The sequence below is a fragment of the Saprolegnia parasitica genome, assembly GCF_000151545.1.
Source record: "Saprolegnia parasitica CBS 223.65 unplaced genomic scaffold supercont2.136, whole genome shotgun sequence".
NCBI classification, from domain to species: Eukaryota; Oomycota; class Saprolegniomycetes; order Saprolegniales; family Saprolegniaceae; genus Saprolegnia; species Saprolegnia parasitica.
Window position 1 is genome coordinate 51,832 of NW_012156530.1, and position 15,784 is coordinate 67,615.

A 15,784-nucleotide genomic window follows, 5' to 3' on the forward strand; every position below is an offset into this window, starting at 1 on the left:
AGCCCGTACGTCTCTCCTCGCCACTCGAACCACTTGTCACTCGGACGATATGTAGTGCCTCGGCGTTGGGCTCGTTCCCACAACTTGCGTGCGCTGCGTTTGCCACGTCTTGCTACACGACGCTAGTGTCGCTCGTGATTTCAATGCTGCAAATCGCGCGGCATCCCGCCGAGGCGGGCACCGCCGAGTGGACAGTTTTCTTCGTCGCCATTGGACTCTACCCCGCAGTTGCAGTCACTGTGTGGCGCTGGAACCGCCGCCGCGCAGTCCTCTTTCAAGTGCCCAATCTCAGCCTCCTTGACGCGCTACAGCACGAGAGCGACCGCGTCCGAGCCATCGCGGCCGTGACCGTCACGCTCGAGACCGCCGAGCGCGACATGAAATCGCTGCAGTCGATTCTACTGGCCTTGGATGCGTGCTTGACACGGCCTAGGGTGACCGAGACGACGTTTGCGGCGGCCTATGCGTGCCAGGCCACGTGGTTCCTCTGGTACACCAACTTTGATTTAAGGGACTATGTTGCTGAGAGCGAGGCCGAGCCGATTGTACCGTTTGGGTGCTGGGTGCATCCGACTTCAAGCCGTTCAAGTCTGGCGACAAAGACGGCAGTTCCATTTCGGCAGCGGCTGAGTCTCTCGGGCAGAATAATGCCGTGGCGCCTCGGTACCAAATCGGACAGCTTTGTGCAGCAGCCAGCGTCGCTTGCACATGCCTTCCTCGTCGCCCCCACACCGCTTGACTCGGGCATCAAACCGCGTGGCGTCCTGCGTGGCGGGCCCACGGATCAGTCGGCCCTTCTCCAGCTCGTGGAAAAGGCAACGGACCTTGCGCACGCCGTGTGCATGACGACCCGCATCATGGACAATACGGCAATCCGGTTTTGCTTTCAACATGCGGTCAAGACGCTTGCCGAGCTCTGTCGAAGCTCGTGTCGCCGCAGTCGACTCCTCGCCAGCAAAGTGCTTCAAGAAATGTACCAAGCTGGCGTCGTCCAGGTCAGCCCAACCACGTTCTTCTACGTAGCCGCCAACCTCACCGTCTCATCCTCCTACACTAAAGCCGCGTCTGCTGCTCGCACCCTCGTCCAGATTGTCAACGACCATGACGATGTATGGGTCGCCCGGCACATGGCTGACGCCATTACACTACGCCTTGTCGTCGATGCAATGCACTTGCATCGGCTCGACAGGGGCTTTGTCGCGAGTCTGCTCACCGTTCTCTTGCAAGGCTTGACGACGTTGACGACGCTCGGCGGGAGAGGCCCCAACGCCGCCACGTACCTCGACCGGTCGCTGGTTGCAGCCCTCCTCGAGCTGCAGTGCCACCCGCTGTCGGCCCTCGCGGCTGCTCGTCTGGACGATGTTCTGGCCACGCTACACGAGATCTGGGAAAATCGGCCCAACCGGCTGCGGCGCATCGTCAAGCAAATGTCCAAGACACGGATACTCGTTCGTAGTATCGCGCGCCCGTCGGACGCGGCTTATACGCTCGTGACAACAGCGCAGCTCAAGCTCATCCACGACCGTCAACGCACGCGAAGTGAGCTTGTGGCGACGATTCACAGCGTCCTTGCCGAGGGATTGGCTTCGAGCGCACGGCAGAGCGACCTCTCGGACACTGTGCAAGCGACCGTGGCGATGTTGTCGCCGCTGCTGAGCACGCGAAGTGACTTGCTCTCGTATATCCACAGTCAACTGACGACGGCCGAGTACTGGTACCTCTGCGACCTCATCGGCCGACCACGACCACGCAATGCCACCGCGGCGACACGGAGCCGTGAAGATCGGTAATCAATAGACCGATAGTTGCGAATGACGTGGCACGTCCGTTGCCGCGAAAAGACTGCGCGCAAAGCCGTAGCCTCATTTCTGCGACCCTCAAGTCGACGCGTGGCATACTCGACGCTTCCAGACCCCTTGTCTTGGTTGCTGCATCGAGCCTTGGTGCCCGCGTACTTTTTGTGGTGTTGCTGCAAGCATAATTTTGCTGCTCTTCCCACAGCTCGGAACTGTCATAGTACTGTGGAGAACCAAGGAACCACAACCCCACGTATCGGTCGGTACACGGTACTAGTACCAGGTAACGGAGCCCTTGTCATGAATCATAGCCCTTGCCATGAGTCCGCCCACTGAAACATGCTTGTTATTGGTGCATCGATAAGGCAAGATTATCCATTCGCAGTCAGAAAGGATGCAAAGGCATAGCATATCAAATTTGGATCCTCCGTAGGGTGCTGATTACGAGTATATCCGGACAGCATTATCCGGACAAACTGCACAACAAGCTGCCAGGTGAGCAAGGTCGGTCGACTTTTGGACTTCAAAATGAAGTCTCTTCTTTCGTTCTACATGAAAAGTGAGTGATACAGGGAGTACAAAAACCCAAGAACGGTGCTCGTAGTGTACCTACAGCGTGTGCTATGTGCCGTTCAAGTTGGTGAAAATGATAGGTTGATACACTGATACTAAGCTTAGTTTCACCAACTTGAACGGGACATAGCACACGCTGTAGGTATGCTACGAGCACCATTCTTGGGTTTTTGAACTCCCTGCTTTAATCTCTATGCAAGTAGATCGAAACAAGAGACTTCGTTTTGAACTTCAAAAGTCGACCGACTCCGCTCACCTGGCAGCTTGTTGGGCGTTTGCCCGGATAATATTGTCCGGATAAGATCGGGTCCACTCAGACCTGAGCAGCTTGACGAGCGCTTCGGCTTGTTTCGATACTGGCATTGATGAGAGAGGCGGGAACTTCAACGCTAAGGCCTTGGGACACGAGACATAAACTTGCAGTTTTTTATGGTGACCGCGCTTGTGTTGGAACACGCTGTTTATGGCACGTTTTGACGGCGGTGACGTGGCACCGTCACCAAGCGCGGGACTGGCAGTAGGCGCCGCCATGCTGCCACAATGACCTGCATCAAGTGTCGGCGGGTACGGGCCTCGTGCAGCAGTTGGGCACTTTGCCGATACGCCTGCGACCCGGTTTGCGTCGGCGGCCGACCACCGTAATCGCGCTCGAGCACGACCCACAGTTGTCGATGCCACTGCGCACGCTCTCTTCGTTGATCGACAAACTGACGCCAGCGACCCCACACTCCGTATACCATTTTTCGTATCGCCCGTCGACGGCACTGGGCCAACAGCGCCGTTCGCTGCCACGTCAAGAGCAAGATGGCGAGCTGACGGTTTTGGCGCTGGACCTGCATCACCCGAACAGCTTGCTGCACGCACGTGTGCGATATCCAGTGACCAAAGAGGACCCGGCGCCGGCGACGCTGGCTGCGTGCAATGAGCTGCGTGATGCTGGCACGGCGCTGCCATCGACGTAGGATCGTCACCAGCTTGGTTCGCCACCGTCTCTGCGCGTGGTACTGACCGAGCATGCTTGACGTGAGCACTTGGTACCAGCCGTGCAAGACGCGGGCGCAGGTTCGGTCCCACCGCGCTTGCACCAACCGATGAATACGCCGCGTGCGCGCGACGGTCGCGCGCCAATGCGACCAATCTAAGAAGGGACAGTAGACGAGCAAGATGAGTATAGGATGATGTACGGGCCACCAAGGATAGGCGGTCGTAGGCCACGGCGAGCTGGACGCGACACGCTAGTACGTAGCGCGTGTGGTCGCGCCAGACAGCGAGGAGATGACCAAGGCGTCGGATTTGATGCAAACGCGCAAGGCGGTGGGCGGTGACGATGCGCTGCCAGTCGCGAAACCAGACATGCTGACGGCGTCGCGTCACGGTCATGGCGCGAGAGGCGCTCATGCGGCGGCACCGATACCACAACTGCCACTGCTGCCATACACGCAAGAGACTACGGGCAGCTGCAAAGTGCTGCGCGCAGAAACGCTGTTGTCGCTTGTGCTTTCCCAGAGCCATCACGTGTCGCCACGCGGCCCACGCTGTCCCGATGAGCTTGCTGCGGCTGTGAGTGTCAGCAAGCTCACAACGCACGCGACGCTGCTACCGGACGACATATCATGGACGATCCAGCCCACAATGTGGTCTCTACCTGTCTGTCGTCGAGCATACGAAGCCATCGCCTGAGGCCATTTGCAAGCCGGTACCGAACATACTGGCGCGTACTTTGGCTCTCCTGATGGAGCTGGCGGTGCGCACGCAAGTGTCCCAGTCGCCATTGATTCCAACCGCGGCGAATGCGCCAGTGCTGCATGTGAAACGAAGCTTCTTGGGCACGCCGGCGCGCCATAGTGGCCTCGAACACGAATCGGTGCCACGCAGCAAAGTTCCGACGCAAGCCGCCGCGACTCACGGTGCGTTGGAGCCGACTCAGATACGCGTGCGCAGAGAGCTTTCGGATTGCAATACGGCAATGAAAGCCAAGGTAGTGGCTCGTGCTGCGGGCAAGCCAAAGACGCCGCGCCACCTTGGTCGCGTGGTACCGCAGCCAACGGCGCCACGTGTGACAGATTCGGTGCTTGGAGGCCAAGTGCAGTGCTTGATGAACCAGTTGCCGCGTTTCGTGCTGTAGGAGGCAATAGCGATGCCACCGGCGCCATATGATGCGAAGCGCGTCACGCAAGACAAGCTGACGAGCGTTGTGCACCGCCAGGCGCTGCTGCCACGCACGTCGCCAGTGGTCCCAGGCCTTGCGTCGCTGCGTCTGCTGACAGGCTACAGCTGCGGGAGAAAAGGCTGCTTCGAGGCGTGCACGGTGCTGCTGCCATTGGCACCAGACGCGGCGCGTGTGTCGGTGGCGCCACGCAATGTGCAGCGAGGTTGCACCGCTCGCCAAGAACCGACGCCGGTCGACGTGATCGCTCCACGCGCCAAAGTGGGTTCGAAGCAGCCACGACGCGTGCAGTCGAGTGTCGAGACATCGCCGCCACTAGACACAAGGAGCAAGTGGCATTAAAGTATTGCGACGCTACGTGGTACACATACGTGTCGGCGCTGGGCAGCCCACTGCCGCCAGTCGACAAACCGACGTTGTAGCCGGCGATGCGTGTGGTGCTGAATCAGCGCCGCAATCGTCTGCCGTCGGTCGTCAATGGCGTGAAAGCGCTACGTCGCATTTCTGTTGAGACAACGTTTTACGCGATAAGAACTTACATGTCGCCAGGTGCGCCACGTGCGACGCGTGCGTTGACACATACCGTGCAAAGAGCACTGCAGCGCTCGGTCCCGGATGTGGTGTCGGTGAGCGACCCAGCACCGCCATGTGCGCAACACTCGGTCTTGCGTCTCTCGAACGCGCCGAGATTGAAGGCGGTCGATGGAGCTGCGGCGACTGCAACGCCGAGCCGTCGTGGTGCGCCACTGATGCAGTGAGGTTTGAAGGATGTCCTTGCAGCGCGCGTTGTCAAAGAGATGGATGATTGAGGTGATATACAACTGCCGCCTCACGACCACGCGCCACGCTTGCAGCATCCGACACCGCTGCCGCCACAAGTGGGCCTGACGCCAGACACGGACGCGTTGGGCGATGCGGTGAACGCCCTGCCATGCTTTCAACGTTGCTCGACGTAGGTGGAATTGACGATGTGCTTCAATGTGGGCCACGCGAAGTGTCTGGACCGCGACGGCATCCAGCGTCCAGTTGCGCCACTGAAATACGACCACGGGCAGTTGTCGAGAGAGGCGGCGCTTGTGGTGCGCGACAGCTCGCATGCGCGACACTTGTTGTAGCTCCTGGGCGACGCAGTGCCCGTACCAGTGGTGCAGTATCCGGCGGTGTCGAGAAACTTCCACCTTGTGCTGTAGCCACCGCGCGATCTCGACGAGTTCCTACCACGGACATTCTAGACGTGTTGGGTGCTGCCGCACTGACCTGCTTTCGAACCAGACGTTGTCGCCACGCACGGAAATGACGCGCTCGACACCGCAGTACATGCTGCTCCAAAGCACGCTCGGCCTCAGCACGCCGCCTGTACAAGTCCCAGCACAGCATGGCCCACCGGCGAAACCACAACGATTGCAGCGATCGAGCAGCGTGCTGCGCGGCGACCTGCAGGTGAAGGTGTGACACAAAGCGTTGGCGCCAGCTCTGCCACGACGCGCGCGTTCGGCGCTGGATCTGGGTGGAGCGCACGCGCGCTGCTTGGTGCATGACGTACCGGCGGGCGTGGTGCCGCTCGCGCCAGCGCGCAACGCCTTGGCGCAGGCGTAGCGAGAGCAGTGCGGCGATCTGGGCTTCTTTGCGCACCCTCAGTTGCTTCCACACCAATAGGGCCGTGCGCTTGAGCGACCGCAAGTGCAAGCGCTACAGAAGCGTCAAGAGATGCTAGGATACGAGGTTGTGTACGTGACAGAGCCGGTGGATAGCTTCCCACGCTGCGACGTACTCGCGCCAGTGGTGCCAGACGCGTTTTCGTAGCCGCGTCGCGTCGTGGTAGCATGCCACTCGGTGTCGACGACGGTATGCTTGCTACAAGGTTCGCTCTGAGGTTGATGGGCAGGATCGTCAAATGGTTCAATACCCGTTGTGCCACAAGGGTGCACCATCGACGGAACCGATCGCGCAGTTGCCGCCGCGTATGCTCTCGACGCGCTGCAGCGGTCTGTCGCCGCCGCTCATGGTCGTTGCACCATGCATAAAAACTGACGCGGACCAAGTGCTGGGTGCGCCGCGCCTGCCAGGACGCAAAACGGGCTGCCTGTCGGCGAGATTTACGCGTCCAAGCGTGCCACGTGGACAGTCGTTGCTGGAGACGCCAGTATCCCATGTACCGACAAATGCGGCGGTGGTCTTGATGAACGCTGCAGCCGCGCTTCCAGCGTCGCCAGAGCGCCCGAAGGTACCACTCGCGTGCGATCGCGAGCTGCAGTGACTGTGTTTGCCACGCGCGAAGACGCATGTGCCATTGCCGCCACGAAGCTTTTTGGACGGCGAGCTGACGATGCAAGGCGAGTTTTCTCAAGTGGCGCTCGACGAGTAGACGCTGGCGCCACGCATGCCACGCAATTCGAGTTTGCGTGGCCGCGAGCTGGTCGGAAAGAGCAGCCAAGGACGCGCGGACACGGACCTGCTTGTGTCGCCGGCTTGCGACGTACGCTCGCCAGTGACGCCAGCTGCGAAACGCGCGGCGCTGTGTCATCCAAACAACGTTCTTCTGCATGCGGCGTCGATGTCGCACATGGCCTTTCCAAGCGCGCCAGACAGCGAGCACCAGTAGCTTCTCGTCGCGCCCCCAGTAGGCGCCGGTGATGATGCGCTTGGGTGGCCGTAGCTCGGTAGCATGGATCGTTGGTACCGTGGAGCACGCAGCTTCGTCGACAGGCGACGCGGCCACGAAGAGCTGGTCAAAGTACCGCCAGTCGCAGCGCTCGAGCCGCAGCATGCGTCGCCGGGATCTTTTGCGGGCAAGTGTTCTGATTGGCTCCTTAACAACCCCTGGAATAGGGTACCGATGTGCTTTTTATTTGATCCGGATCTTATTCGGACAATGCGCTGTGGACGAGAGTGGTGGGCGACCTGGGCCGACATCCAAGAAAAAATCGAAGACTCTGGTCTCACTATCGTCGTATTGTACATCGTTTGGGGAGTCCAAAAACCCAGCTATGGTGGTCAGTACTCTCATGTAGCGTGCAATAATCGGGCCACAACAAAGTTGATACTTACTTGATACTGTACCATGTTTGTGTACGTTCTTGTATTGTATCAAGTAAGTATCAACTCATTGTGGGTCGATTATTGCACGCTACATGAGAGTACTGACCACCATAGCTGGGTTTTTGGACTCCCCAAACGATGTACAATACGACGATATTGAGACCAGAGTCTTCAATTTTTTCTTGGATGTCGGCCCAGGCACTCTCGGCAATAGTGCATTGTCCGGATAAAGTTTCGGATAACGCAAGGTAAAAGGCACTACCATCACAGTGACAGTGTTGATCACATTACGATGGAGGTTTGTCGTCATGCGTTTGATAGACAACCGACCCGAGGAGGCCACCGAGGTACCATCGCTGCGGCTCGGAGAGGTTGCTCTCCAAGTAGGCCACGAGGTCGTTATCGCCCAACGCGATGAGCGACGCGACAGACTCGAGGGCGCGGCGCGTATTGGGCGAGAGCTCGTTAAGCCGCTTCTGGCTCGGGTACCCTTCTGCGAGGACCCACTGGACTGACGTGAGTACTTTCACGCGGGTGCGGTGACGCTCAAGCACAGCGTTGTACTCGCGCGTCCCCATGAGAGTGTTTTCGCACGGTTCCGGCAGCACAGCGTTGTTGGCCGACTGGCGTCTCATCGCATGATGCTCGCAGCACTGCCGCATGAGAACGAGAACATGGTCGACCATGCCAAACACACGGTGCTCTTTCCAGCGACTTTGTAGCTGAACGAGGTACTCGACCGCGGCCTTGCTCAGGAACCGGTCGGGCGGCGGCACAGCAATATCGGAGCTTGGTGTGTCGTGGACCATGCACAGTGTGAGTGCGTCGGTGAGTAGCTGCAGCAGCATAACGCTGATTTCGATTTCCCATTCAGTCGTGGCCATGGCTTGAGTCACGTGCAGCACGTTGAGGTGATCGGTGAACGCCACCAGCAAGAGCCGCTTGCGCTCAGCGCCGTCGCCTTCGTTCATGAGCCGTCGCAGCGTCTCGGCCGCAGCGTCCGCATCCGCAAGGCGAGGCGACGACACGAGTCGCGTGATGGCGACGAACGCGACCGAGTCTCTCGTCAGCTGGAGCACGCGGCACTTGTACATTTCAAGAAGAACCTTGGCAGCGATGAAGCGCGCTTTGGCGTACCGGCTCCGGACGAGTGACGTGAGCGTGTCGATTGCGTGGGTTGCACACCGATGCATGCCTGCGTCAAAGGCAACGGGTGCCAAAATACTCATGATGCCGTTGCGACACGTCTGCTGCTCGGTGAGGCGCCCGAGACTTATGCCTCGCGAGCCCGCGATGGAAAACCGCGAGACGCGGAGGTTCGAGGTTCGACGCATAGACATTCGGGACGTGGCGGCGGACGCCAAGGCGTGCGGCGTTGGCTCGAGAAGAGCCAAGTTCGGGCCCGACTCGCGGCTGTGCGCCCAGCACCCAAACTTCCAGCACGCCGTCGGTCGTTTCGGCGTCTCAAGGAATGGCTTGTTGCGCTCGAACCGATGGCGCCACAAGTGCCACAGCGCTTGACACGAGTACGCTGCGACGCACCCGTCCTCGGCGTGGGGCGCAGCTTGCAGTGTCGCATGCAGCGCGAGTATTTGAGCACGAATTTCAACCGGGTCGAGAACGACGTCTTCGAGGACCATGCTCACGGCTGCGACGGCGCGCACGCGGAGGTTGTTGTGCCGCAGCAATTCCAAAAGTGGTGCGTTGGGCACTTGATAGCGCAGCGCGGCGGCGCGGTTCCAGCGCCACACGAGAAGAGCCAGCGGCGCATACAAGATGGTCGCGACGCTTGCGAGAATGGTTTCGTATGCTGTCCACGCGCGCCGACCCGTACTCATCTGCATGGCCGAGACGACAAGCAAGAGCGTGCCCGAGTAGCAAGCGCTCGCGAACGAGAGACTGCGCAGGTTGTTCGGGAGGTACCCGACCCCTAAACACTGACCACCGAATTCAGAGGCACTCAAGGATTGCGTGGGTTACAGGCTGATGGGTGTAGTTGTAGTAGAGCAACGTGGCAAAGATGAACACGTGCACGATACTGACGCTGACCGACACGACGAGCGCATCGAGCTCGAGCAGTCCTTTCTCGACGGCGTAAAAGCCGAGAACCCCCGCTAGCCCCCCGTCTTCGTTTGAGCCAGATCAGCAACGTGGGTGCATCTCGTACCGGTGCGCACGGCGATCATGACACCGTTGAACGACGCATGGTAGCGGAACTGAACGGAGAAGATATCATCGCTGAGCCGCCGCTTGTACTCGAGCGTGCCTACTTGGAAATCGACCAAGTTGCGACGACAGCGAGTGCGTACCGTAGTAAAAGGCGATAAAAAGCAGGGTGCCAAACGTCGGAAAGAGCCAAAACCGAGAGGCGTCGGCGCAATTCGTGCCGTCCGGTAGTCGAATGTCGTCGGCGCCGTTCCAACAGCCACCGACATCGACGACACCGTACAGCACTGTTGTGTAGCATAGATCGTAGAGCAGTGGTGCAAGGAGCTTGTCCCGGGCGCTGGTCCACGACCGCGGCCAGCAGCGCGGCGGCCATACCTCGAGCACCACGAGCAGTGCCGTGCCCAGAACGCACTTGGCCCACTGCAGCTCGCCGGAGAATTGGCCCATAAACGACCCCCTGTCGAAGAATTGATACAAAAGGAGCTGGCCAGGAATGTAGCTAAAGCCCACGACCTCGTAGGCCATGGAGACGAGGAGCAGGACACGGCGCGGATCCCGACGCACTTTGCCAAAAATGACACGTTTCTGGCGCGCCACGACGACTCCGAGCGCTAAAGAAAGGCACCGTAGAACGACGTGCAACGACGTGCCTCGTACCTTGTGTTCGAATGTCGTGGAGGGTATGGACGCCAAGTACGAGGTCACCAAAGAGGCCCGTGCGCAGGTGGCACCAAACCGTGACGCATCCAAAGCTCAGCCAGAGCGCGATCGGGAACACGTGGTTGTAGCTTGCATGGCCGCAGCAGGCCCACGTTCCACTGTGCGCCACGGCGCAGAGAGATGTCAGGTTGACACCAGGCGCACGTGAGATGCACAGCGCCGACAAGCATGCTGCGTCGTCGCATGGCGTCGAGGCATTCCACAGCGCCATCGAAGAGGCTCGCTCTAGCGGTTGAGCGCCAGAAAGGTCGGCTCTCTTATTTTAAAGCCAATGAATTGAGCTATTTCTGCCACGCGTTACTATATGGACAATAGTGTGTCGTGTCGGTTTCGGTCTTGCTGTACTTCGTTGTGCTCGGCGGAGATCACCGTATGCGATGAGCCAGCAACCGCCATTACTAGTAGAACCAGCGGATACATGTTCTCGTTATAATTATCATCGTGCTCATTAGCTACAGCCAGAGCACTGTACAATGCCCTTCTCATCGACGTAGGCATTGATGACCATGGGCCGGATACGGGCCAGCGACTCGGGATGCGTCAGCGACGCGGAGCGAGGACCTGGCGGCTCCAGCTGCGCAATGCGACAGACGTACGCGAAGGCAGCTGGAGGCACTTGGCTCTCAAGGTATCCAAGCATCTTTGGCGGTGGGCGGCCTTGCGGAAACGCCGCCTCCACTGTCGCGCGCGTTAACGGCGTGAGCTCCAGTATCGTCCGTTGCTGTGCGAATCCCTCGTCAATAAGAGCCGTCGCAACTGCGAGGAGTTTGTGCCGCAGCCGCTGCCGCTCGAGCACGGCCGCTACTTGCCCTGGTGTCAAAAGTACCGTTTCGGTCGACGCCACCACGTCCTTATCGGCAGGTGTGACGCGCCAGGCGTTGGACCCACGGCGCGTCACGGTCGCCCCATGGCAGCATAAGTGTATTGTGGCGAGAATGGAATCGACTTGGGCCGCGACTTTAGGAGGCACTGACATGTCTTGAAGCGAAAGCAAGGCCGAGACCATCGGCGGAGAGAGATACGTCGCCGGAGGTGGCGTTGGCATCGTGGCCAGCGTCGACATGGCGGAGGCGAGCACTTGGGTCACGGAGCTTAGAAACTCGATATCGAAAGCGCGCTGCACGAGCGCTTCCGCGACCAGAACGAGCGTCATCTTGTCGGCCATCGCCGTCGCCACCCACGTCGCTTCTTGCGTCGATACAAACGAGACGAGGGTTCGCGCGGCGGCGACTGCGCGGCTGTGCACGGGCACGGCCACGAGCGTGGCGGCCATTTGGAAGAACGTTGCTTTCTTGACTTGAATCGCGCCCGCGTCGTACATCTCTTGAAGCGTCTTGGCCGCAATGCGCCGCGCGTGGAAACACGGTGCATACAGCAACTCGATAAGCTTCTTGACGGCGTCCTCAAAGCACTTGTGCACGGCGGGGGCGTCTGCAATGCGGTTCGTGGCGCACACTGTGTGGTCCAAGTCGGTCGCTTTCTCGACTAAGCGGACGAGCGCCGAGTCCATCGTTGCCAGCGACGGTACGTGGCGGCGCTGCCAGTACTTTTTCGGAACCAACGTTGCTGGCTGTGTCAGGCTGGCCTTTGCCGCGTGGGACGAGCAGTCGCGCGGCTCGGGAGCCCAACGCCCGGGGGGCCACAGCGGGTCCGAAGTCGCTTCGAGAATCTGATCCCGTAAGTCGAAGTTGCGGTACCAGAGAAACCACAGAGCTTGGCACGCGTACGCGATGGCATACGCCGTCTCGCGGTGCATGGGATAGGTGAGTATGGCGCTGAGCCCCACGACAACCGCTTGGATCTCGGTGTCGCAGCGCGCATCGTTCTCAAGGGTGACGCTCACAGCAGCGATGGCCCGGACGCGGACGCAGTCGTGGGCAAGCGACGCCAGAAGATCGAGGTTGGGCACTTCGTAGTCCTTGGCGCGCCGACTGTTCCAACGCCAGAGGCCGACCGCGAGAAGCGGGTACAGCCCCGCCGAGATTTGGACGACGACGAGTGCGAGCGTTTGGTTGGTCGTCCAGTGTCCGACCAGCGTCACGAGACAGAGCACGAGTGTCGTATAGCACGACGTGCCGAACGAGAGCGCGCGGAGGTTGTTGGGGAAGTACCCGACGCCAAGACACTAAAACAGTCGTTAGCCGAGACATACTATTGCAAGTGTACAATATCGTACGGGCTGGCATCGGTAATTGTAGTACAGAAGCGAGCCAAAGAGGATCAAGTTGATTGCGCTAAAGCCGAAAATGACCATCCACGCATCGAACACCAAGAGCGCCTTCTCGATCGTGTAAAAGCCCAGTGCGCACGCTACAAAGACCATCAGACATGGATGGACTTGTGCGATGCATTGAACCTGTCCGCGTACACGTCATGAGTGCGTTAAACGCTGTTTGGAACCGAAAGCGCACGGCGTACACGTCGTCCGCCAGTCGCTTCTTGTACAAAAGCGTTCCTACACACAAGTTCTGGGTCCTGGTGCCAACTACCCTGCGAATGTACCCCAGAAAAACACGCTAAAGACCGTAATCCCGAGGCCAAAGAAGATCCAGTAGAGCGCTGGGTCGGCGCACGACTGCCCGCCAAACGACACCTCGTCGAGGTTGTTGCTGCAGCCGGTGACGTCAATGATGGCGTACATGAAGGTCATAAAGACCGTGTCGTACAGAAATGGCGAGCCGATCTTGTCCCGCCAAGGGCGGAAGCGACGGGTGTAGCGTCCGGCGGGAAGTCCTTCGACGAAACCGAGCACGAGCGAGAGCACCACAAATGTCGCGAGCCGCCACTTGCCATTTGCCTGACCGTAGAACGAGTTGTCGTGGAGCTGGTACAGCAGGAGCTGGATGGCGCTGTAGCTAAAGCCGCCGAGCTCTGCCCACATGGCCCCAAGCATGAGGAGCCGCTTGGGGTCGCTCCGGAGCTTTCCAAAGATGATGTGCTTGCGACGGGCAACGACGACGCCGAGCGCTACGCACCGAAGGAGTAAGAAATATGGTGGCATGCTTAGCACGAACCTTGGGTCTGAATATCGTGGAGCTCGTTCGCCGAGCGGCAAAAATCGGTAAAAAGGCTGTGCCGGCGATGCGCAACGATCGTGAGCGCGAGAAAGAGAAACCAGAGCACACTGGGCGACACGTGGTGGTACGCACTGTAGCCACAGCACGACCACGTTGTGGTAGTAAGCGTACGATTGCATCTGAGAGGACAGGTGCACGTCGGGTCACACTCTGCGCTCGAGTCCCCTAGCATTGTACTACGTGGGCGTGGCGGGTACGCTGTGCCGCTAAATCCAAATGAAACGAAACTGCGCGTTTTGAGCTTTTGGTTTCGAAAATATATCTGTTAAAATTGCACATGACAAAAATTGCTTTACGTCGACTCTGCGCAGTGCGTCGACTCGATCGCGATCCGCGGTCGCGATTTCCCAACAAGATCACTGAGGTACCAGTACTCAGGCATCGTCATGCGGCTCTCCAAGTACGAGAGCAAGTCACTGCGCGTGCTCAAGAGCTCGAGAAGCGACGCCACAATCAATTGCGTCGGTGGCGCCAGCGCTGCAAGTGGCAGCTGCATCGAAAACCCGTCGGCGAGCACTGCGTTGACAGCGGCCCACGCATCCATGCGCACGCGCTGGCGGTCTTTAATCACCTTGAGCTGCGAAAAGCTCAAGAGCGCATGTGACGATTCCGATAGCCGCGTCATGGCCGTCGGCAAAACGTGTGTCTTGGAGAGCTGGCGTATGATGCGTGTCTTGGAGAGCTGGCGCATGACGCGCGGAGGTCTGGACGGGCGGGTGTCCCACACATCTTGCATCGTCGACAAGAGGTCATCGATGAGCGCCTGCGTCGCGCCCGACGGCACGTCCACGAAAATCTCGAGCAGAGTCGAGACCATGGACCGATCCAAGTACGCCTCGCCACTTGGAGTGTTGGTGCTGAGGCTCAGAAGCGTCTCGAGACGATCAATCAGGAACGTTAGCAGCGTAGTCACAAAGTCGATATCGCCAACGTGCACCAGAAGAGCGTCACTGAGAAGCCGCAGCGTCACGGCGTTGGCGACTTGGCGGGCCGCCCAAATCTCATCGCGGTCGTTGACAAACCGCACCAGGGTTCGAAGCGCCGACATGGCTTTGGCGTGTGACGGGGCGATGGTGAGATTCGCTGCCATGTGCAGAAAGGTGGTCGCACTCACCCGGACGACGCTCGCTTGGTACATTTCCTGAAGCACCTTGCTCGCGAGGAGTCGGTTGCGTCGGCAGTGGCACTTGCAGAGCTCGGCGAGTTTCTTGACCGCGTGCTCAAAGCAAGACCGAATTGCAGGGTCGTCAGCAATCCGATTCGTCATGCACACGGTATGCTCGAGGTCCGTCGCCTTCTCGACGAGCTGAACAAGCGAAGAACTGTCGACCGGCGACGGCCGATTCCGAGACCGTCGGCTTAAGTCCGCGGGGGCGACAAGAGATGAATTCGAGACGCTGAGCCGGCCCGATGCAGACCGCCCTGCAAGCACTTGCGAGAGACTGATGCGGAAGGCGCTACTGATTGTCCCCCCAGCGCAAGTTCGCGCTGGCGACAAGCGCACCCAGCACCCAAAGGGTACAAATGCGCTTGCACCAGTTTCCGAGACGTGGTCGACCAGATCAAAGTTGGTGTACCAGAGGAACCACATGGCTTGGCAAGCATACGCCGGCGCAAACACCGCCTCGGGCCGCCATAAAGTATCGTCAAGCGCCAGCAAAATCGCCCGAAGCATGTCGGCGTCGCGCTCGGCGGTCTCGAGCGTGACGGTCACGGCCGCGATGGCTCGGACGCGGTCGCTCTCGTGCTGTAGCGCGTCAAGGAGGCTGAGATTGGGCACTTGAAAGAGGACTGCGCGGCGGCGGTTCCAGCGCCACACGGTGACTGCAACTGCGGGGTAGAGTCCAATGGCGACGAAGAACACTGTCCACTCGGCGGTGCCCGCCTCTGCGGGATGCCGAGAGATTTGCAGCATTGAAATCACGAGCGACACTAGCGTCGTGTAGCAAGACGTAGCAAACGACAGCGCACGCAAGTTGTTGGGAACGAGCCCAACGCCGAGGCACTATAGTTCGTCCGAGTCACTAGTGGTTCGAGTGGGGAGGAGAGACGTACGGGTTGGCACTTGTAGTTGTAGCGAAGCAGTGCGCCAAAATGAACCAGATTCAGAAGACCGAAAAGCACGGCGACGAGCCACATGTCAAGCACGAGAAGCGCTTTTCACGACGGTAATGACGGTCAAGGCGCAGACTACCAGTACAATTCATAGGATGATCTGCGTGAGAGAGAACTGCTTCGACTCG

At 59.4% G+C, this 15,784-nt stretch overlaps 4 protein-coding genes across 4 annotated transcripts; 1 reads left to right on the forward strand and 3 right to left on the reverse strand.

Annotated features, from left to right (window-relative positions):
• Nucleotides 1-143: 143 nt before the first annotated feature.
• On the forward strand, nucleotides 144-1,790 carry SPRG_14642 (hypothetical protein; the record flags this gene model as incomplete). Its single annotated transcript, XM_012353816.1, has 1 exon — nucleotides 144-1,790. The coding sequence occupies one exon, from the start codon at nucleotides 144-146 to the stop codon at nucleotides 1,788-1,790; it is 1,647 nt and encodes a 548-aa protein (XP_012209206.1).
• Nucleotides 1,791-2,830: 1,040 nt separating this feature from the next.
• On the reverse strand, nucleotides 2,831-3,749 carry SPRG_14643 (hypothetical protein; the record flags this gene model as incomplete). Its single annotated transcript, XM_012353817.1, has 2 exons — nucleotides 2,831-3,507; nucleotides 3,554-3,749. 2 exons carry the CDS (start codon nucleotides 3,747-3,749, stop codon nucleotides 2,831-2,833), a joined length of 873 nt encoding a protein of 290 aa, XP_012209207.1.
• Nucleotides 3,750-7,854: 4,105 nt separating this feature from the next.
• On the reverse strand, nucleotides 7,855-10,675 carry SPRG_14644 (hypothetical protein; the record flags this gene model as incomplete). The annotated part of the gene is made up of 5 exons (XM_012353818.1): nucleotides 7,855-9,512; nucleotides 9,556-9,689; nucleotides 9,743-9,841; nucleotides 9,885-10,355; nucleotides 10,402-10,675. 5 exons carry the CDS (start codon nucleotides 10,673-10,675, stop codon nucleotides 7,863-7,865), a joined length of 2,628 nt encoding a protein of 875 aa, XP_012209208.1. The 3' UTR covers nucleotides 7,855-7,862.
• A 237-nt stretch (nucleotides 10,676-10,912) lies between these two features.
• Nucleotides 10,913-15,680, reverse strand: SPRG_21444 (hypothetical protein; the record flags this gene model as incomplete). The annotated part of the gene is made up of 7 exons (XM_012353822.1): nucleotides 10,913-12,589; nucleotides 12,641-12,774; nucleotides 12,833-12,919; nucleotides 12,967-13,431; nucleotides 13,479-13,612; nucleotides 13,910-15,546; nucleotides 15,597-15,680. 7 exons carry the CDS (start codon nucleotides 15,678-15,680, stop codon nucleotides 10,913-10,915), a joined length of 4,218 nt encoding a protein of 1,405 aa, XP_012209212.1.
• Between the last annotated feature and the right edge of the window lie 104 nt (nucleotides 15,681-15,784).